Consider the following 22887-nt stretch of genomic DNA (forward strand, 5'->3'; position numbering starts at 1 on the left):
TGTGTGTGTGTGTGTGCTTGTGTGTGTGTGTGTGTGTGCGAGTGTGTGCTGCCAGGATTTGAACCAAAGCCCTCAAATATCCAAGGGGAATGTTCTACCACTGAGCTGCATTCCTGGACCCATAAAATGTGTATTTTAAAACAATTTTCTTGGGGGTATGGTGCCACTAGCAAGTAAACCTGTACCAGTGAGGCAAGTGCACCAGAAGATTGATGTTGCCTTCAGGCTTCCAGATACCTCAAAATTGCTGCTGTTCCTTTGGACAGAGCCCAATAACTTGGAGTCAAGTTTACCAAGAATTAAACGGCCAAAAGTTAGGTAGGTGGGAGAACCCCACAAACCATTTCTGGCTCTGATATATAGCTCATTTGTTGGGCCTAATTTCAGAGATCCATAAATCTCGAGAGAGATCAAAAGATGCATTTAGGGCCTGTAACACAGAGGTAGGTGGGAACCCATGACTGAGAGACCCAGGCTTACTTGGATCAGGATTCGGCCTCCTCTCCCCATGTCCCCAGTTGTCCAGTAGCTTGGCAGTCACACCCACTAACTGCCCCTGGCTCCATGTAATCTCATCAATGGCCAAGACTCAGAGACTATAAACTAAAGCTCCCACAAGAGAGCGCCACAGAATGCCTGACCCTGTGCCTGGCTGTCTTCACCAGGGCACCTCGAAGGGGGGCGTGTTGAGTTTCTCTCCCTGTTCCAAGCAGAACCCCAGCAGCCAAAAACATCTAGAACCCAACTACTGCCATGCCCAAGGCCACTCTCCACATGCTCATAAGAGCCTCACCCAATACAGGATGAACCTCACCAGAGAGTGGACCACGGAACCTATGCCTGAGATCTCCAAGCCTGCTTGGATCGGGACTGGGCCTCGTCCCCCTAGGTCCCCAGTTTTCTAGAAGCTTGGCAGTCACACACACAAACTGCCCCTGGTGCCATGTAATCTCATCAATGGCCAAGGCCCAGAGCCTATAAACTAAAATTCCCGGGAGAGAATGACACAGAATTTCCTGGACATTATATTCTATCCATAACAAGCAATACAAAACAAATCGTCTAGCATTGCCTTTTCATCAGGTTTGAGTAGTGGTGGTGAGACTGGTGTCGAAATATTGAATGTAACCCAAGTAGAGAGAGTATGGGGGAAATTATCTGCCACACAGAAAGGGAAAGAGTTGGAACAGCGGGGAGAGGTGGTGATACCAGGGATTTTGGTGGTGGAAAGTGTGCACTGGGGAGGGGATGGATGTTTGATGATTATATGACCAAATATGACCAAAGCTCAAACATGAAAGCTTTGTAGCTGTATCTTATGGTGAGTCAAAAAAAAGGGGGGAAACAATAACAAAATAATAAAATAAAGTTAACATTCAGAATAGAATAAAAATAAGTAATGTGGTGTTCATGCCCAATTCAATCAGTTTAATCAATGGCTGAAAAAATAGCAGCACGCCTACATTTTTTTTTAAAAAAGGCAATTTTCTTAACTGCAACTCAAGAACTCTGATGTATGCATCTATATTGAAGACTTCATTAAAATATTCTCAAATGATGACTAAAGTGCTTTCAGAAATAGAAAAACTATGCAGTATGATGAATGAAGAAAGAAATAAGGGACACCTGTCGGATTCTGTATTTGCTTCATCCTACCTGTCTGTAATAAGTTTTTTCCCCATGCCTGCTAGTCTTCTTTCCCTTTTTTAACATATCACAGCTGCCCGTGTCCCTTAAAGTAAGTGCTCAGGGCTTACTTCGGACTCTATCTAAGCTCAGGGATCACTCTTGGCATTACTCAAAACAGGACGATACTTGGTGCCAAGAATTGAGCCTAGGGGCTGGAACAATAGCACAGTGGGTAGGACGTTTGCCTTGCACGCGGCCGACCCGGGTTCGATTCCCAGCATCCCATATGGTCCCCTGAGCACTGCCAGGGGTAATTCCTGAGTGCAGAGCCAGGAGTAACCCCTGTGCATCGCCAGGTGTGACCCAAAAAGAAAAAAAAATTGAGCCTGGATTGAGTTTTACAAAGCAAGTGCCTGACCTGTTGTATTATCACTTTGGCTCCCATATATATATATATATATATATATATATATATATATATATATATATATATATATTGGTTTTGTTTTTTGCTTTTTGGGTCACACCCAGTGGTGCTCAGGGGTTACTCCTGGCTCTGCACTCAGGAATCATTCCTGACAATATGCAGGGGACCATATGGGATGCTGAGAATCGAACCCAGGTTGGTCATGTGCAAGGCAAATGCCCTACCCACTGTGCTATCTCTCCAGCCCCTGGCTCCCATATTTTCTTAAGTGATTAATCACTTTACTTAATATACATAAAATTCACCTATTCCATGTTTATTTATTAATTTCTGTGTGTGTGTGTGTGTGTGTGTGTGTGTGTGTGTGTGTTTGGGCCACACCCTTTGGTGCTCAGGGCCACACCCTTTGGCTCTTTGCTCAGAAATAACCCCTGACACAGCTCCTCAAGTCTTACCTTGTTCTGGGGATTCAAATTATCTCTTCAAATCCCAGGCCTTTCTTTTCACTGAATTTATTTTTAATAAAATATCAAATGTCCCCAGAATTAAATTATTTTAATTTTTTTAATATTAAAATAGGCAGAGGGGGCTGGTGGTATAGAACAGCGGAGAGAGTGTTTGCCTTGCATCAAACTATAGACAACTGGATGAAGGCGGGGGTGAAGATCAACTTATCTTGGGTAAAAGATAAATCATTCTAAAGACTGTGTCTATTTGTTTTTGTGACATACAAGCTTTTACAGAATAAATTCAACCACCATCTAAATAGAATTTTAATTTAAACTGCATCCCATTTTAAATATTTCAGAGAATAAAAACTTCCTTCCTTGGCTGCAGTGATAGCACAGCGGGTAGGGAGTTTGCCTTGCCAACCCAGGTTCAATTCCTCGCCCCTCTCAGAGAGCCCGGCAAGCTACCGAGAGTATCTTGCCCGCACGGCAGAGCCTGGCAAGCTACCCATGGCATATTTGATATGCCATAAATAGTAACAACAAGTCTCACAATGGAGATGTTACCGGTGCCCGCTCAAGCAAATCAATGAGCAATGGTATGACAGTGATACAGTGAATAACTTCCTTATAATTTTCTGAGATATAGTCTCCACATTCCACAGGATAAAGTACAACTTAATATCCAAAAGTGGATATTTCTTAGAATTAAAAAAAAAAGAAAAACACACTAAAAAATCAAACTAAGTAGGATTGAGTGTCCTTAAGATAATTCAACTGAAGAACAAGCAGCAATAATAAAATGTATACTTAGAATTAAGAACGCATGAAAATATTTCAAATCTTTAAGATACTGAGAGTGATACATATCATTCAAATTTATTTGAAACATTACTTTATTTCACATAAAGGATGAATCCCACGTTTAAAATCAGCTAGAATAGCTGCTTAAGGACTGGCAATTTAAACTTACAGAAAGGAGCAGAGAACAAATCACTAATCTAATGGAGATCAGACAGCAACAGGAGAAGAGGAAAAAACTGAGTGAAATAAAAGAGGAGAAAACGGGAGGTGCCACAGGTGAAAATAGTGACCAAGTCAAAAAGAATTGGAAAAATATTGGGCAAAGTCATTAGAGAAAAAACACACTGGACAGAGCAAGCAGGAACAGAGACAAAGATGAGAGTGAAGCACCCAGAAATGAGATTGAACAAATGCCCAAACATGACAGATGCAAATCATGGAGAAGAGAAAAATAAATCCCTTAAATGCTGGTGCTTTAATTTTTCGTTGACATACTGATATCTGTATTTTTAAAATGGTATCTTTTCTTTCTTTTTTTTAAAAATACTATCCTTAAGGGAAGAGGGTGAAGATTGTTGTATTTCACCCAGGGGACATTAAGCCCTTCTATAAGAGATCACTAACATGCTGCTAAAGGTTGCACTTTCTTTTTTTTTCTTTTTTTTTGGTTTTTGGGACACACCTGGCGATGCACAGGGGCCACTCTTGCCTGGCTCATGCACTCAAGAATGACTCCTGGCGGTGCTCAGGGGACCATATGGGATGCTGGGAATCGAACCCAGGTTGGCCTCGTGCAAGGCCCTATCTGCTGTGCTATCGCTCCAGCACCTAAAATGGTATCTTTTCTTGATGTTGAACTATTTTGTCAAGCCCAATGTAATTTCCATATTCCAATTCTTAGGAGAGGCAAAAAGGAGTAGGTCTCAGCTGGGGTAATGGAGGAGAGAAAAGCATCCCTCAAATCATTGTGTGGAAAGAGCTATATTCTGGGGTCTTAGGAAAGGACAAATATCCAGTGTTAACAGTTGTTGGCAAGGGTCAGACAGCATCATTAAGGTGTCTCTATGTGCAGAAGATGATTATAGAACAAATGCCAGGAAAGAGGGTGAACAGCCTGAGTCCTCATCTGCTTCTCAGTATTAGTAGAGGGTGAGGTGCTTGAACCTAGGCCCACTGGCCAAAAAAGTGGGGTGTTGGAAGAATTTACCACTCAGCAAAGTCAGACAATTTAGGAGAGAGCAATGTAAGTTTAGTTTAAAAGAGTGCCCTGGGAGAGTGACCCAGTGGAGGTCTCCAAAGTTATGATACCTCCATAACACTCTTAGAAAGTCTTTTATAGGGGGAGAAGGGAGTTGGGCCACACATAGTGATGTTTAGGAGTGTTTTGTTGGAAGGTCTCTGTCTTCTATAGATTAACTGTGGGTGGTTGGTGAGCAGGAGACAAATGTCCTGAGCCAATCATACAAAGAGAGTGAGATGTAGAGAAAATTTGAAGCCAGTCCTGGGAAGAGACCTATTCACTCTAGGAATCGAGCAGCTGAACTGAGCAACAGTGATACCTCTAGTGTCCTGGGCACAGCTGATTATGCAAGGGAAAGCACAGCACATTGTGTCAGTATGTCAAGCATTTTCAACGTGGCAATCAACTAGGAACCTTTCCAGGAGCTTATGATAGACCATTTCAATTAGTACTGAAGCATGTTTCTGAAGTTTGACGGAGGGCACTTTCCATGTCTCTAACTCCAACATGCCTACTAATGTCTTGGACAAAGGAATTGCCAAAAATCCAGGTAATTCCAAAGAAAAATTGAAGGGGGGCAGGTAGGGCACTTGCTTACAGGTAGCCAACCCAGGTTTGATCGCTGGCATGCCCTATGGTCTCCTGCATACACCAGGAGCAATTCCTGAGTGCAGACCAGGAATAAGCCCTGACCATCACTGGGTTTGGCCCCAAAACAAAACAAAACAAAAAAAAACCCACAACAACTCTTTAGTTAAAAAAAAAGAAGAAAGTTAAAACACAGACGCACGCATATCTACTAAGTCAAACAATAAATGTAAAGTGACAAAATAAACATCAGAAGGCTAAAGAGAGGTCAAGCCTGCACTTTCTTGTCAAATGGGCTCCTCTAAGTAGACCATAGGGCCCCTGATTTAGGAGCGACCTACTCTCTGAAGAGTGTACAGACAGACACTGTGGAGGAGAGCTCTTTAAACATACTTTAATGTTTTGCTTTATGCAGGAAACTGACACAGAGATAAGTATTAGAAACCAGGAAGTCTGTCTAGAGAACCACTGCCCTTGTCTTAGCTTTCCTCACAAACTAAAGATGCAGCCTCAGGAAGCATTCCATGCTTTCTGACTTCAGAAGGAGGAGTGTGTCCCTCAAAGAGACAAACACAGAGTAATGTCACCTTCTCCACAGTGAAGGACAGAAGGCTGGAAGCAGTCGGAAACAAAGGATTCACCTTCTTAGAAGGACCGGCTCTATCAGACAGAAACTGCATTTGAACCGCCCAGCTTGGACTCTGTACTGATCCCCAACTCCTCAGATAAACATGGTTCGGAGTCCAGATTTGCATTACCTTTTGGAAAGGTAGATATATACTGAATATCTCTGATATCCCTTGGAGAGTGTGGGGCAGCATCTCACAACCAGACACTGGTATGTCTGACATTCATAAAAGAGGAATATTGATTTTCAAAAGGGAAAATGGAGACCTTAAATAATGCATATGTTACTGGCTCAGGTCAGGTTTTTTCAGTAGTTAAATCACAAAACAGGCAGGTTTTCCACTCAAATTAGATAAGGAGAAGTTTCAGTAAAAGAATGTACAGAACCCAAACTGCCCACCTACACACACCACACAGAGATCATGCCAAAGCCTCCTCTGGCTCACTTTCCGCTCCTCAAATACCAACTCCAATCCATCTGCCTCGCTCACTCCAAAACTGTCTAGTCACTGCTCACATATGTTCTCAGTGAGGTTTTCCCTGGCTCGTACTTAAAGCAGAAACATCCTCCTGCAGGCTGGCCTCTGTATCCTTCCCAGGATGTCCCATGGGAAGGTCAGTGACCACATTCTTCATGTTTGTTTTGTTTTTTGTTTCTGAACCACACTTGATGATACTCAGGCGATACTCATGATTCTGCACTAAGGAAGTGTTCCTGATGGTGTGTGTGGAGGAGCATACAAGATGCCACGGATTGAACCTGGGTTGGCTGTGGGCAAGGCAAGCACCCTATCCACTGTACTATTGCTCCACTCCCTAGTGATGATATTCTAACAGGTATTGTCACTCATTTACAATCTTTCTACCCCAAACCGTCTAGGACACAAGTCCCATTAAAAGCAAGACACTTAGTCAGGCTTTTCTCTGCTGTATCTTTGACACAGAAACCACGCCCAAGCATCTATTGCAGGCTTAGTGGTGATAGTCATAGAGAACTGAATGGGTGAATGAACAAGCAGTTTTAAGATGCTTTTGATCCCTACACATCTTTCCATGGGTTTGGGTGCAGCAGAAAAGCACAGAAAATAGCAGCTGGCCATTTCCTTTACTACAGGGAGGTATGGAAAGGGACATAGTCCCTTATGTGGAACTCAGCCCCTAATGGGAGTGACCTGTTAGAACAATTGTTCTGTACCCTAGCTACTCTTAAGCTTCTAGGAGCTATGGGAGAAAGCTTTGACTATTCTGACAGAACACAGTAATAGGTAGAGATAGTAAGCATACCAACCCATTTTCTCCCAACCTTCACAAAGTCAAAGAGACAGTCTAGCCAAAACATGAACTTCACATTCTTAACAGTATAATGAGAAAGAACAAAAGACAGACTATTTGATTGTTCTTTAGAATATTACAGTTCACTGCAAGAGATCTAGGACAAAATTATTAGGGATAAAAGCTCCATGCTTAAAGCAAGGTATGGCACCTGGTTATCTAAGGTTGTTAAAGAAATTGTTAAGACATTTAATTATCTTAATGAATTAACCATAATAGTGATGCCTATGACAAAATGATCTCAGTGGGTTAAATACAGCTCTGTATAAAAAAGCAAGAGTATCTTTAAATGTGCATGTATTTCAATTTGAGCAAGCAAATTAGAAAAGCATGGGTGGTGATTTGAATTACACTTACAACTTTCTTTAAGACATGGACCAATTCTAGGATGTCTAAATGAACACCAATTTACCAGCAAAGAAGATACATATTAAATCTTTCAGAAATGGTTTTGCAATAATCAAGGCAATGATTGAATGAAATTGAGTTCTAAGAAGTTAGACACACTTGGAGTAAATTAATCAATCCCAGGGATTTGGGAATAGCTCTGAGTCTACAAGTTTAGAGGAGGCTGGGACCTGTCATTCTAAACCACATATGTGGAAATAAGTCCACTATTCAATAGGAAAATAATCTGTATTATTCCTCTTTCAATTCGTCCAATTGCAAAATGCTGATTGAAATCCTTATCACTAATAACATAAGTAGTGTCTGGACTATTTTCGTTTAAAGTCTTCCTGCAATATAAGTACAGTAATAATTGAGTATCTCAAGATATCTATATTCCGGAGTACTTATTTTTGTTTTTCCTCCCTTTCTGACCTACACTCATCGGTGCTCAGGGCTCACTTCTAGAAAGTTCGGGGACCTTATGAGGTGCCAGGGATTGGACCCAGGTCAACTGCATGCAGGTCAAGCCTCTACTTATTGTACTATATCTATGACTCCAAAATAATATATTTTAACAATAGTTTTACAGGTCGGTTCAAGAAATTTGATGATGGAAATTTAGTACTTTGTCCTCATGTTTATCCATAGTACATTTGGTCCTATATTAATAATATCTGTACATTGCTATAATAATTCATGTTTATGTTATTTAGAAATTCACTCAAATAGTAGAACATACACATATTAAGTGCATCAATAATATCAAATAAATTAGAAGTTTATTGGCCTTAAAATCAAATAAATAAATATTTATTGGACTGAACCAGCCATATCAAACTAAGGAGCCCGGCACTGACTGAAATTTCCTGGTAGGCTAAATAAAGGTTTGAATTTTCAAGCCAAGGGCTCGACCCTATTCACTTCAAAATTGTGATGACTTTAATATGAGGAGGAAACAATCCACACAGTTGTTAGTAATAGAAGACTAGATCCTCATAAACAGGGCTGGGGTGGAATAAAATTTGAGAATGAACGTGAAATTGGTAGAGGCTTTAGAGTCAGCCATAAAGAGAAGAAAGGTGGAACCAGAGAGATGGTACAGGGGTAAGTCACTCCCCTGCATTCTGCCTGCCCCAGTCCCATCCCGGACTATCACCAGGAGTGATTCTGTGATTCTGAGCACAGAACCAGAAGGAAGCTTTGAACACAGCCAGGGGTGGTTCAATCCCCTGCAAAGCGGGCGGGGGGCGCCCCCCTTTTCAAGAAAGTAGAAAAGCAACCCTTCCCCTTAGGTCAGAAAAGAGTCCTACGCCACAGTTATCCATATCCTAGCCCCTTGTTGCAATGAGCTAGAGACCAGGTCATCCACAATAGCCGCAAAGACAAGGTTTACCTACCCTTAAGCCTTAAAAGGAGTTATTATCTATCTCCTTTTGAAAATGGTTGTTTGGGGGACTACACCTAGCCGTGCTCAGCGCTTACACCTGACTTTATGTTCAGGGGTCACTTCTGGTGGTTTTTAGTGGCCCATATGAAATACGGGGGGCAAGCTCAGGTTGGATGCATACAAGAAAGAACCCTATCTGCTGCACTCTCTCTCCAGACGCAATTTCCTTTCAATTTTCATTTCCTCTCCTTAAAATGTCTCCTACCTGCCAAGGAGATGATTATTTAAAATCTAAGATATGTGTTTTATTGTTTATCTCGGGTGTTAGAAAATGACTTATGTCTGTTAAAGACAAATGGTTTGAACTGATTGAAATTAATTTTTCTTCTGAGAATAGCTTACCTGTCACCAGTGCACAAAAACTGGAACCATTCTAAGGGAATTCTGGGAGCAATTAATCAGAGACCTCTTTGGGATAGATTCTTCCTCTGGGTAGCCCTAAAGTTAAACTGAAAAATAAAGCTTTCTTCCATGAAGGGGTGATACTTGGCTTTAGTGAAAATAGGCTAAAAATAACTTTTTCCCAATCAATATGTATTTTAATATATAATTTTTGAAGCATAGTTAAACTGAGATACAGATATATATGAATAAAATCATATAGATTTGCCAATAAAATTTCAGGACATTTTATTTTTAAATGATCATGTAAGTGCATTTGTACATACCCTAAATCTGTCCAGTGGGAGATTAGTAAACAATAAGCAGCACCAATGTGAACCTTTGCATTCATATTGTAATTTCCTATTACCAGTGGAAACGTAGTAGGGCTCCCTGGAGAAATGGTTGGTTCTAGGTTGTTGAGGTGGAAAATGGGAAATGAAAACTGGGAGCATATCATCATACAATCAAGAAAGCTTTGTAAGAAAGGTCACTTATTCTAAAGTAAATTCTATTGTTTGGGGCTGGGAAAAAATGAGAAGCAATAAAGATAAGTAAAAAGATGAAAACATAACAGATATGTTTAAAGTCACAACTGATGATGATGACAAAAATGATGACAATGACACAATAACAGCAATCACAACCCCCTTTGCCATTTTGAAGCAATGACATCAAACTTTCTCAATACTTGTGAAAAAGAAAAAGTCCAAAGTATTCATTGTCTGTAATTATATAAATATATCAGAGTAACCAAATAGTCACTATGATATAACTTTTCCTTTAAGGCATCCTAGACACTAAACAAATAAAAAGCAATATAATTGGACCCTTCTTGAACCTTTATTGAATTCAAAAACCTAGAAATGATCATTAGTGGCTGATGGCATCACAAAGAGAGACATAACTTGCTAAAATCACAAATCTCCAGGGAAAATTTTAAATTATAATAACCAGAAGGTAATAAGCAAGAATAAAACTATGGGAAACTATATAGGACCAATATAATTTCAACAATAATAACCACCACCACAAATTGGAAATTGGATGAGAACCTAAAGATAAAAAAGATTTAAGGGTCCCATCATCCCATAGCAAAGTACAAACTTTATTGAAAACACAATTCAAAGTTCAAAAGAAATAATGTCCAAAGACACTCAAGGAAATGTGAATACCGTTTATCAAGGACTTACAAAGTAATTATTATATTATTTTAAGGACAGTTATCTTTTAGAGCAGAGGTCTGAGGACATATTTGGTGTGCACTGACTGTTTTGTTATTGTTCACAAACTAAGAATGATTTTTACATTTACATAGTTAGATAAAACCAAAAGAACAATAATTTGTGAAAATGAAAATTATACGAAATTCAAGTTTCAGCGTTTACACACAAATCAGTAATGTACACTCACTTATGTATGTTTCCAGCAACTTTCCCTCTATGGTAGCAGAATTGAATATGTGACACACTATCTACAAAAGCTGGTTCTTCACAAAAAAAGCTTGCCAACCCTTGCTTTAGAGAAACATTTATAGTTAATTGATATGATAACAGAAATCTTCAAAAAGGAGAGAAGGTAGAAACAGATGAAGCAACTAGCACATACTGTTTGTTTTTGAAGCTGAGTGATAAATATAGTCACTGTCACTGTCACTGCCATCCCGTTGCTCATCAATTTGCTCGAGAGGACACCAGTAAACATCTCTCATTGTGAGACTTATTGTTACTGTTTTTGGCATATCCAATACGCCATGGGTAGCTTTCCAGGCTCTGCCGTGCGGGCGCGATACTCTCGGTAGCTTGCCGGGCTCTCCGAGTAAGGCGGAGGAATCAAACACGGGTGAGCCACGTGAAAAGTGAACGCCCTACCACTGTGCTATTGTTCCAGCCCAATAAATATAATAAGTTTATTATAAGATTTTTCTCTCTCTCAATAGGCAGATACAATAGATAGACAGAAACAAACAGATACATATATACACAAAAAATTAAAGAAACGATTTCCCAAAGAAACTAATACAGGTCCTAGGGATCTAGCTCAGAGGTCAGGGGTGCACGCCTTGTAATGAAGTGACCTGAGGTCACCTCCAGCACCATTATACCCTGAGCACGACTAGGCTTAGCCTGAAGGTTTCCAAACCAGTAAAATGGCCCTGATGACCCCAGCATCACTGTGCCTGAGCACTTCTGTAGTGAATCCAATCGGTTGAGCATCTCCATGAGTGACTACAGGACCTTCTGAGCACTACTTAGTCTCCCTAAACCAAATCATTTTAGAAATATCCCAATTTTATATCCTTGAATAACTCTTTTAATCATACTATGTTTCTCAGAAAGAAAAAGGGTTTGCTGCTGGCTTAAATATAAGTATTCTAATGCTATATGAATCAAATAATCATTTGTCTGAATATCTTGCACTTCTTCCAAGAGAATCAGTTCATTTATATGATAAATTTACCACCACAGTAGAACAGAATATGCAATGACCATATCCAAACAGTAGCAGGCCTACTGTGCAACAAGATTTGCACAACTAATCATGTAAACCTAGAGCATAGTGTATACTAGGTATACATTTCTTGAATTAGGGCAATAATAGGCTTCTCAATTGTATAATAAATAGAAGCCATATTAATTTGTCACTTGCCATTTGTGCTCAATGGACATTAATTCCTATAGTAGAGACAAATATAATTTTATTACACTTGGACAATAGCCAATTCCCTTTCCTCTGAATGAGGTAAATGAAGAATGGCATTTTTTTTACAAGCAGGAAAGTGCAAAGAGAAAATCAATCTGATTTATGATTTCAAAGCTTATTCTCTGCAGGAATTGCCTGTCTGATCTTTGTGGCAATCAGAGCTGTCAATGGCCTTGTCTTAAGCTGGATCACAGGTGACCTGGAGAAGCATGAGAGGTTTTCCATCCCACTTCTGTCCCAAAGACAGTGCTGAAATTAAAATCCATCAAATGTTGTCTAATTTTCTTTCCATCGTCACAGAAGACCAAGTGAACTATTCTATATTTTTCAGATACCTAACTCCTGATAATCATTCTGAACATAACTCTGAAGTCACCAAAGGCAATTATAAAAAAAAAAATCTTCTGAATAAAAAAGCTGGGAGGGTGAAAATGGCCAGGTGCTAACAGTGTCCAAATTCCCCAGGTATTCTGGCTCAACTGCTTGGATCACTAAAAGGAGAGAGAGGAGACCATGTTAGTATGGTAGTGATACCAGTTCTCAATTAGGGGAATTTCAGAGTGCAGCTCTTTCCAGATTTCCTTCTGGGGATATCCCCACAGTTGTCAGGCAGGAGAAACAAATGAGCCTGGTGATGGGTATGTGAGAAAAGAAACACAAGAAACCTCTTTACAAGTGGTCTGGTTCCTGGTTCCACAGCAAGTAATTTGGTAGTTGATGATTTTCTCTTCTGACCTCCACCACTGATCCTTTGTGACCTGCAACTCTCAAAGTGCACTTCCCCTCCTGGTCTGAATACCACCGCCACTGTCTGGGCTGGAGAAACCTCTCACTGCTTTCAGGCAGCGAGGGCTGCTTCGCACATGGAGCACCAACTGCTTACATGTTGTTTTGAGAAACATCAGATCATGGAGTAAAACTGATCTCGATCTAGAATCTCTTTAGATGTGCCATTTTGTTTCATCGATATAAAATAAATTTTTACTTTTAAAGTAAGGTAACTCAAAATCATCCAAAGTTAAAACACATAAAGTATGCTTTAAAAACTTCTGATGGTTTAAGCTAGAATGTTCAACACTGAACTGTATATATGGATATTAACTGACTAAAACAATAATGGATGTGAATTCAGCCACTCAAAAAATTTTAAGGAAGCAAATGGTTCCTATAGCAACTGAAGACAGTCCTTTTTTGTGCGAGTCTGATATTTTTATGATGGTAAGTGATGTTAAATTTATGCTTTAATATATATGCTATAAAATACCCAAGTTAAGTTTGCCGAGGGAACCATAATTTTACCTCTTTTCAAATGATTTTATGGCTCTTATATATAATAACAAAATTGTTCCGATATACAGTTGTGATTTTTTCCCCTTACAGTCTATAAAGAAAACTGAAAGTCACCAGCAAGGTTGACTACAGCCCCTAATACAAAAGTTAGGCAATATTCCTTATATACAAACACATTTTTAATTTTAAATTGTGATTAAAGGTTATCACTTAATTTATTATGTGATATTCATGAATCCATAAGGAAATGTCTGGGATTTTATACTCTGTAGGAGCCATTATGGTTAAGGACAGACTTAGAGATTTAGACTACCTGGTTTAAATATCAGTTCTTGAAATTAGTAATGTACAACTAGAAAAAAGTCACCATTAATGTCCCGCGCCTTATTTTCTCCTTCTACAAATGGGCATATAAGCAAATTCTCCTTGAGCCCAAGGCTTGAATATAACCAAGCAAAGTATCTAGCATCTCTCAGTACTTACTTTGCAAACTGAGGTGTAATTACTTTATTTAAAACGTCTATAAGAGTCACTCGTAACAGACATATGTAATAGTATTACATATTTGTAATACTGTTAATACAGTAATGGGACTGGAGCAATAGCACAGGGGGTAGGGCGTTTGCCTTGCACTCGGCCAACCAGGGTCTGATTCCTCTGTCCCTCTTGGAGAGCCCGGCAAGCTACTGAGTGTATCCTGCCCGCATGGCAGAGCCTGGCAAGCTACCCGTGACGTATCTGATATGTAAAAACAATAAGAACAAGTCTCACAGTGGAGATGTTACTGGTGTCTGCTTGAGCAAATCAATGAACAACAGGATGACAGTGCAACAGTGCAGTACTAATACAAAAATCTATTTTTAATGAGTCAAATTCTGTTACAGATCAAAAGATATTTCACATGTCTTTTGGATGGTGGAGGGGGAGAGTGCCTGTCACAGAAGCAGGTTGGGGGATGGAAAGGCAACTGGAGATACTGGTGAAGGGATTGGTATTGGGACACTGTATGCCTGACACTTCACAGTGAATAACTTCATAACTCTGTAATTCACATGATCCAATAAAATAGAGTCCACTTGAAGATCTCAATAATTTCCTTTTCTTCTGAACAAAAAAAGTACTAAAATTACTTGAACTCAGAAAAGTAATGGGAGAAATGTACTTGACTGGCAAAAGATACTTGTTTATAACTAAGTAGATTATACAACACTAATTTGAATTATATATTAAATTCTGAAAATAATCTAGGCTATCAAATAATGTTTTAATCTCAAAGGAATATTATTTTTAGAAAGTAATTTCTCCCCCTGGGACCAGAGTGATTCTACAGCAGGTAGGGTATTTATTTGCCTTGCACATAACCAAGCTGGAATCGATTTCTGGCACACCTTATAGTCCCCTGGACTCTTCAGGACTGAGTCCCAAGAACAGAGCCAGAAGTAAACTCTGAGCAAAGAAACTTAAAAATAAATGAAATAATATCTCCCAAATTTAGAATCTTACTGAATTATACTCCATACAAAAACTGGTGGGAAGGGTTTATTAATTTATAATGACACAAGCCTGATATCAAGGTGAGAAAGACTGTGAGTGATTTCTTCATAATAAAGGCATATATTTTTGTTATTGTTAAATGATGTCCTACAGGAATAATGGTTCAGTTTTGTTTTGTCATGGTTTTTGCAAGAGGGAAATTAGAGAAAATATGCAACAGAGAATAAAAATGCCTAGTGAAGGAGTACAAGAATTGAAGATTTAGAATAGATGATCTATTGATCACTGTACTCCCATTATTCATCAATTTGCTCGAGAAGCTACCAGTAATGTCTCCATTGTGAGACTTATTACTGTTTTTGGCATATTGAATATGCCACGGGCAGCTTGCCAGGCTCTGCTGTGTGGGCGGGATACTCTTGGTACGTAGTGGGCTCTCCGAGAGGGACGGAGGAATCAAACCCGGGTCGGCCTCGTGCAAGACAAATGCCCTACCTGCTGTGCTATTGCTCTAGTCCATCTATTGATCACAGATCTTCAAAACTTGCCTTAATTTCGCATACAAGTTGAATCTGCAGAAACAGTAGAAGTGAAACAACCAGGTGCTAAGAATGCCTCTTTTTCATCAAAGACTGTCTGGAGACAAACCATAGGACAAACTCAGCACTCTAGAAAAATGGGGTTTAATGCCTCCTGCCTAGTCTATTTCCTGGCCCAAGTATGGGCTTCAGAGACCCATTACTATGGGATATATAGAAAAGTCAGTGAGGAAGCCAGGTGCATGAGCATGTTCTGAGCATTTGTTATGTCATAGAAACTACTCTAAATGCTGTGCTGCAGAGGGCATTTCTGATAAACTACTTTAGAGTAACACCATTTGACTTTCTTTCCTATTTCTCTAAATTGACATAGCCGGTGAAAGCATTTTGAAATACTATGCTGGGACTGAAAAGACAGTATAGTGGGAAGGTTGCTTGACGTACATGCGGCCAACCTGGATTCAATCTGTTATACCCCCCCATATTGTCCTCCAAGCCCTTCCAGGAATGATACCAGAGAACAGAGTTAAAGTAAGCCCTGAGAACAATCAGGCGTGGCCAAAAAGCAAACAAATATACAATAAACTTATTCTGGTTTACTGGTAACTTACTTCTTGCAAACACCAAGCAACATTTGCTAACAGTGCAAAAGCTCACTTAAGCTATGCTTTGATGACTCGACCATAGAAATTTAGCACAGATTTTTGTCACAGAAAACAGTATTGGATTGAAATGCCAATATGATTTGAAATTCAAGGTTAGTCAGCACAAGTATATCCAAGTGAACAAACCTGCTACTTTTAAAGTAAATTTATGTATATAATTTACTTTTATATGCAAAATGGGAGTTATCTTTAACAAACATCATAATTAGATTTTTGACTGTAATAAAGTATCCTACCCGGAGATATCATTTCCTCCCTATTAAAATTGGGAACTTAATTTGAAGATTATTCCAAAGTCAGAAGTTACATAATTATCTGAAACTGAACAGTAACACACTTAAAAATAACAGGACCAGCTCAGCTCTGCTAAGGAAATTAATTCATCTTTCTACTTTCCCTTCATCAGCTTCCCACACAACCTAAACCTGTCCATCCCAGGCTTGCTCAAAGTTCCATTCATCCACTATTGAAAATGCATATCCACTTTTTGCTAGTTTTCCACTATTTGGTGTGGAAACTAAACCTTTATCATCCCCACCCATTTCTGAGTCTGATGCAGTAGCCAAGTATTAGAGACTGAATTTTCTCCCAGCCCTTTCTTAAAAGAATTAATCCCCAAAATTATAGCAATGGGTGTAGATTTGTGGGGATATAATTAGGTGTATATGAGACCCAGAGTGGAGCCTGTATAGAGTCAGGGTCCTTTTGAAGGGTGGAAGCTCCTAGAGGATGTCTGAAAGTACACCGAAGATAGTAGCCTGGTGGAGATGGGGCTGACTTCAGGAAAGCTACAACATTCAGACAGTCAGAGCTTAGGCTCATTTCACCAGTTTCAGTACCATGGGGAATAAATGTTGAGCAGCTATGCTGCCATGTCGACCAGAGTTTGCTCTAACATCCTGAGCCAACCAAAACACTGAGAAAAAAAGATTAAAGAACAGGGACCTTCTGCAATGTGTCAAAACATTGTTAAAAATGCACCCCCCCAAAAAAAAAAAAAAAACAGATGCAGGAGAAAACGGGGATAAAATGGCTCAGGTTACCTGGAAGAGAAAGTGAAAAAGAATAAACCATCTTTGGATTTACAAATGTCAATGAAACTTAACCATGAGAGAGAGAGAAATCAAAGATTTTTTCTTCTGTCTCTATCTTACATACATACACACAAAGACACACACATTATAAAGTAACATAAAATTAAGGCATCATATGTAGTCAAAAAATTTATAAGAGCATCAGAGTTAGTAAAGCACATAAGATACTTGCCTGGGTTCAATCTCTAGCACTGCGTATGGTCCCCCAGTCCCACCAGGAATGATCCTTGAGTACAGAGCCAGGAGTAAGACTAAGCACAGCTGGTTGTGGCCCCCAAAGCAAACTAACAACAGTTTATAAGAAGTATGAAAATGTTCTGAGTGCTTATATAATTTAAAGATATCTTTAATCTTAATATTTCCCAGGGTTGGAGATCAATTTATATGTATAGATTGCCATGTGTAATATTACATAGCAAGTATATACGACAAATCATGCATGCGAGTTTTCTATTATATAAAAGTAGATTTATAGATAATATCTTACTATTATACATTGTCCAAAAGGTCTTTAAGGTACTTTGCGGCTATAATGATGGATGCTCCTTAGTTGTGTTTTATTCTGATTATGAATCCTACATAAAACAACCATATTGGTACTAACCTTTGTAGCTCACATCTGTTAACTATAAAAATGTCTTCCTTAGTTTCTTCAATAGGTTTATCTGAGCTACAGTTTAGTGAAAGATTCTGGCAGTGCCTATACTTAATTTTTTTTTTTAATTTTTTATTGTGGAAAGTTACAAAGTTACAAAGTTTTCAGGTTTAAATCTCAGTTATACAATGCTCGAATACCCATCCCTTCACCAGTGCTCATATTCCACCACCAAGAATCCCAGTATAGCTCCATCCCGCCCCCTCACACCCCAAACCCCCCCACGCCCCTAGCCTCCCCACCCTAAGCCCCCCCCCGCCTGTGTAACTAATAAATTTCACTTTACTTTCACTTTGATAATTTTTATTTTAAATAATCAAACTATGGGTCATGTTTTTATAGGTACAAATTAATATGATATGGAAATACACACAAACACCTTTGTTATGGTTAAGATGACTTCTAATATTAATCATGCAATATGGTCACAGTAATATTAGTCAAACAAAGAGGTAGGTATATTTTCTATTCATCTAGCCTGGAGTATAAGACGACCGAGCAATATGCTGAAACTAATTACTGGTGAAATAAAAGAAAAAAAAATGGGTGTACTTGTCTGACCTATGCCATTTACCTTAGCAATCCTGCAACTTAAGCTTCTCCTTAGAAACAAGTATATATATATATATATGTATATATGTATATGTATATATATATATATATTACAAAAACCATGATATATATCATAAAATGGTACAAATTTCTGGTGAAATAACCTTATAAATCATGGCATCCTAATAATTAAAATGCATAGAAATAAGTAAAAATGCAACCAACATGGAAAGAAAAAATAATCACTGTCACTATTACTGTCCTCCCATTGCTCATCGATTTTCTCGAGTGGACACTAGTAACGTCTCCATTGTGAGACTTGCTACTGTTTTTGGCATATCCAATATGCCATGGGTAGCTTTCCAGGCTCTGCCATGCAGGCAGGATACTCTCGGTAACTTGCCGGGCTCTCCGATAGGGATGGAGGAATAGAACCAGGGTAAGGAAGAAATATTCTTATTCATACCTCTAGAGTTTGATTTTCCTTAAAACTTCTAACTAATGGCTTCGACAAAGAGAGAGGGCATGAAGGCATGACAGGCCTATGAAACTAACATCTTCTACAAATTATCATGGCTAATTCCATTCAGCACAGATATAGGTGGAAAGAAATCAGCTGTGCAAGTGAAGAACACTTTACTTGTACCACCATCTATTGTAAGATGAACATCCCTCATCAAAATACACATCCAATCTGGAAAAATAAATTATATAATCAAAATTATGGCATCATAACAAAAATTTGCCCACACCACTTAGAATTTCAAGGTCACACACTTCTCTATTCCCCATCAGTCCATCTGTGACACAGAGTGGGAAAGCTACAGGACATTAAGAAGTCTTATGACAAGAGCAAGGAAATAGTGGGAAATAAACTAAGAAAAATGTGACCCAACTATATAAAAATTCATCAAATCAAGACTAAAACTATTGTCAAGATAGAAAAATTCTTGAAAATATATTTTATTTAGAAAATGAAAAAGCAAAATATAAAGACTAATTTGAACATACCACTTCAGTATTCTGCACACATTACTTCTTCCTGGATTGGTAATTCTCTAATACAGACAATAGGATATGAGAGCAGAGCATGATAGAGAGATAGGAGAATGGAGAATTGTGTGAGGCAAACCTAGCCAGTATTAAAATCATCTCCTCCCAGGCAGGAATGTGGCTCAGTAGCAGAGCATTTGCCTGACATGTGTGAGGTCTTGGGTTCAATGCCTGGCTCAGCACAGTTCCCTAAGCACTGCTAGAAGCAACACCTGAGCCCCAAGGGAGCTAGAGATTGGGCATAGCCAAAAACAAAAACAAAACAGCATAAAGCAAAAATCTTCCTCCTCTTCTGGAATGTATTTCCCCTTTGAAAACACATTATTGATTAACTCCAGGCAAGCACATTTGGCTATCACTAGTTGGGCAATACCCAGGTATAAAGAAATGATAATGACCATTTATTTTGTATTTAAGATTAAAAATGATAAGGTGCAGAAAACTTAGTATAGTACTAGTGTAACTAATTACAATCATTACTGTACATAAAGGAAGCCCTGTGGAGCTGAAGCAGCTGGTTTGTGGAGAGAAGATGGAGAGAAGCAGCTGGCATGAAGAAACTAGAAGCCATGGAGGAAAGGAAGGACACACATAGAACAATGGAGAGCGAAAATAAACGGACAACCAAACCAGACCAGACCAAACCCAAGCAGCCACAGCATCTGTAGGAAAGGGAAGAAGTGAGAGCACTAGTCAAGGCAAAAACTGAGCAGCCTTCAGTTAGCAACACTAGTGGAATAATAACATACACTTTGAAGGTGAAACTATATTCTCAAAACATATAAAGTTAAATATATGGGGCTGGAGCGATAGCACAGCACGTAGGGTGTTTGCCTTACACACAGCCAACCTGGGTTCAATTCCCAGCATCCTATATGGTCCCCTAAGCATCACCAGGAATAATTCCTGAGTGCAGAGCCAGGAGTAACTCTTAAGCATCACTGGGTGCCACCCGAAAAGCAATATATACATATATATACATATAATTAATGTTCATCATCATTATCATCATCATCATCATCATCATCATCATCCCATTGATCGTCAAATTTCTTGAGCGGTCTCAGTAACGTCTCCATTCGTCCTAGCCCTGAGATTTTAGAAGCCTCTCTTTACTTGTTCTTCCCCAACGATGCCACATTGGAGGCTCTTTCAGGGTCAGGAGAATGAGACCCAGAATTAATTAATTATAATTAATGTTATCTCAACTTAAAAAATAAATAAAATATGTTTGGGAAAATAGTACATGGATTAAGGTGCTTGCCTTGCAAACAGATGGCCCCCTGTTTAATCCCTTGTACTACATATGGTCCCCTGAGAACCACCAGGAGTCTCTTTTGAGAGCAGAGCCATTGAGTATGGGCTGGTTTGACCCTGCAGTGTCCCATCCCCACCTCGGAAAAGGAATTAAGAATAAATTAGAAAACAGTACAGTTACAGGGTTAGGTCATTTAATGTCATTCATCCATTCTGTCAGAATTCCCAAGAACAGGGACCTGAGTGATAATATAGTAGGTAGGGTATTTGCCTTGTAGATGGCAAATCCAGGTTTGATCTTTGGCATCCCATATGATCCCTTGAGCATATGGTCCCAGGAGTAATTCCCGAGCATTGCTGGGTATGGCCCAAAGACAACCAAACTAAAAATCACCAAAGAATTCCCAAGAGCAAGGATCAAGCTATGAAACTGTTTTTCATATGGTACAATTATAAATATCCTAAAAAAATTCAACTGAAATGGCTTGTAAATAAAATATGTATTGGGGCTGGAGTGATAGCACAGTGGGTAGGGCGTTTGCCTTGCACGAGGCCGACCCGGGTTTGATTCCCAGCATCCCATATGGTCCCCTGAGCATGGCCAGGAGTAATTCCTGAGTGCAGGGCCAGGAGTGACCCCTGAGAATCGCTGGGTGTGACCCAAAAAGCAATAAATGAATAAATAAATAAAAATAAAATATGTATTAATAACTTCTAAGTTTTGGTTGCTGTGCTCTGGATACTCAAATGATACAAAAGCCTGTAAATGTGTATGAGGGGCTGGGAGGCAGCACAGGGGCCAGTCTAAATTCTCTCGCTAGACCTCCCTAGATCACTGGGGGAGCAGCACTGAAGGTTGTCTGGGACTGAGCACTACAGGGCCTGCATAGCACCTTTTTCTTGGGTCCTGGAACTCAGCCGCTGGCTTGGTTGTCCCCTGGGCTCCCTCAACACCTCATGGGAAGACCTCTCCCAAATAAATAAATGAATATCGTACAAGTCATTTGGGGGAAATGTTGCAAGGAGAGTGTAGGGATAAGGATGTTCTCTTTTGTACTGTAATATATTGCTCTAAACACAATTTTACAAGCAGTTCTTTAAGATGAAAGAGGAAACTAATAAAAAAATATTTTTCAAAATGTCTGTCAAATATATTAGTTTATGTAAAACTCTTAGTAATCTGGCTAATTAACAGTGAAGAACGCAATTTACCTAGGAAAGTCCTCCACAAAATCAGTCTCCATTAGCAAGCAGACACTCACTCACTTGGTGTGAAAATAAGTTACTGTACCTGTAACCAGAGCCTGTCACTTGCCACAGTCCTGCCGATGGCACTGCACTGGAAGGTGGCAAACTGGCCGGCATTCACCTCCACGTTCTGGATCCGCAGGAAGTGGGGAGTCCTGGCTACATGAAGGAATAATAGGTTATTAGACATGGAAATCTGTAACTAATCTAAATCTTTCTAACATAGCTGGGATTTCAGATCTTCCCATTTTGTTTACCTTTGAAGAAAATAATGATTTTGCTCATAAGAGCTCTAAAAATTTCATTGATCAGAAAAGATACCATGGAAGGCTTTGGCATGCTCTGCAAAGGAATAAAGAAGCTAAGTATTCTGGGATAGAACCAAACAGAGAGAAGATATTTCATTGTTCCTGCTGTGCAAATTATCACAGCTCAGCAGTCTTCTTGTAATAACATATCTGTATTAATAAAGATTATACTGAAGTCTAATTGATGTTTTGAACAAAAACATATTAGATATTTATACTAGCAACATGAAAAGAACAGTGAGAAATTAAACAATGTTGTCAAGGAAACTTTTTAAGCCAAGTACAGAGCTATGCACAACATATATTTTAATACAACTAATTGGCATGCAGAATTACTTCTGCAATATTTCCCAAATACAAAAAAAAATACTATCCCTATAGAAAGACTATGTGAAATTACTCTGGGACTATCATAGCATGCATTTTTTTGCTGATTCTTATTTCCAATTCAGGGAGAAATAAAGATTTCAAACACTAAAAAGCATTGAGTCTCATAACATACACTGTCCACAGGGGACAGCTGTTTAAATAAAGGATAATTCCATTTGATCTGGGATGCACAGACTAATTTCTGCAGTACACTTAAAACATGTGTCAATGAAGTGAAATGATAGGTCAGGAATTAAATTGTATGATAATTTCTACTTTTAGAGAGGGAAATGATGAGAATGACAGCGTGAAAGAGGCATCATGGGGTGGGGTGGGTGGACATGTT

At 39.1% G+C, this 22887-nt stretch overlaps 1 protein-coding gene across 11 annotated transcripts in view; it reads right to left on the reverse strand.

Moving 5' to 3' along the window:
• Nucleotides 1–22887, reverse strand: part of PTPRM (protein tyrosine phosphatase receptor type M) — an 853909-nt gene that overhangs the window by 457810 nt on the left and 373212 nt on the right. For all 11 annotated transcript variants that reach the window (XM_055126601.1, XM_055126595.1, XM_055126600.1 and 8 more), the window contains exon 5: nucleotides 21908–22023. In XM_055126601.1, coding sequence (XP_054982576.1) covers nucleotides 21908–22023 — 116 coding nt within the window. The remainder of the gene's footprint in view (nucleotides 1–21907; nucleotides 22024–22887) is intronic.

This window comes from Sorex araneus, chromosome 2 (assembly GCF_027595985.1).
Source record: "Sorex araneus isolate mSorAra2 chromosome 2, mSorAra2.pri, whole genome shotgun sequence".
In the NCBI taxonomy this organism is placed as follows: Eukaryota; Metazoa; Chordata; class Mammalia; order Eulipotyphla; family Soricidae; genus Sorex; species Sorex araneus.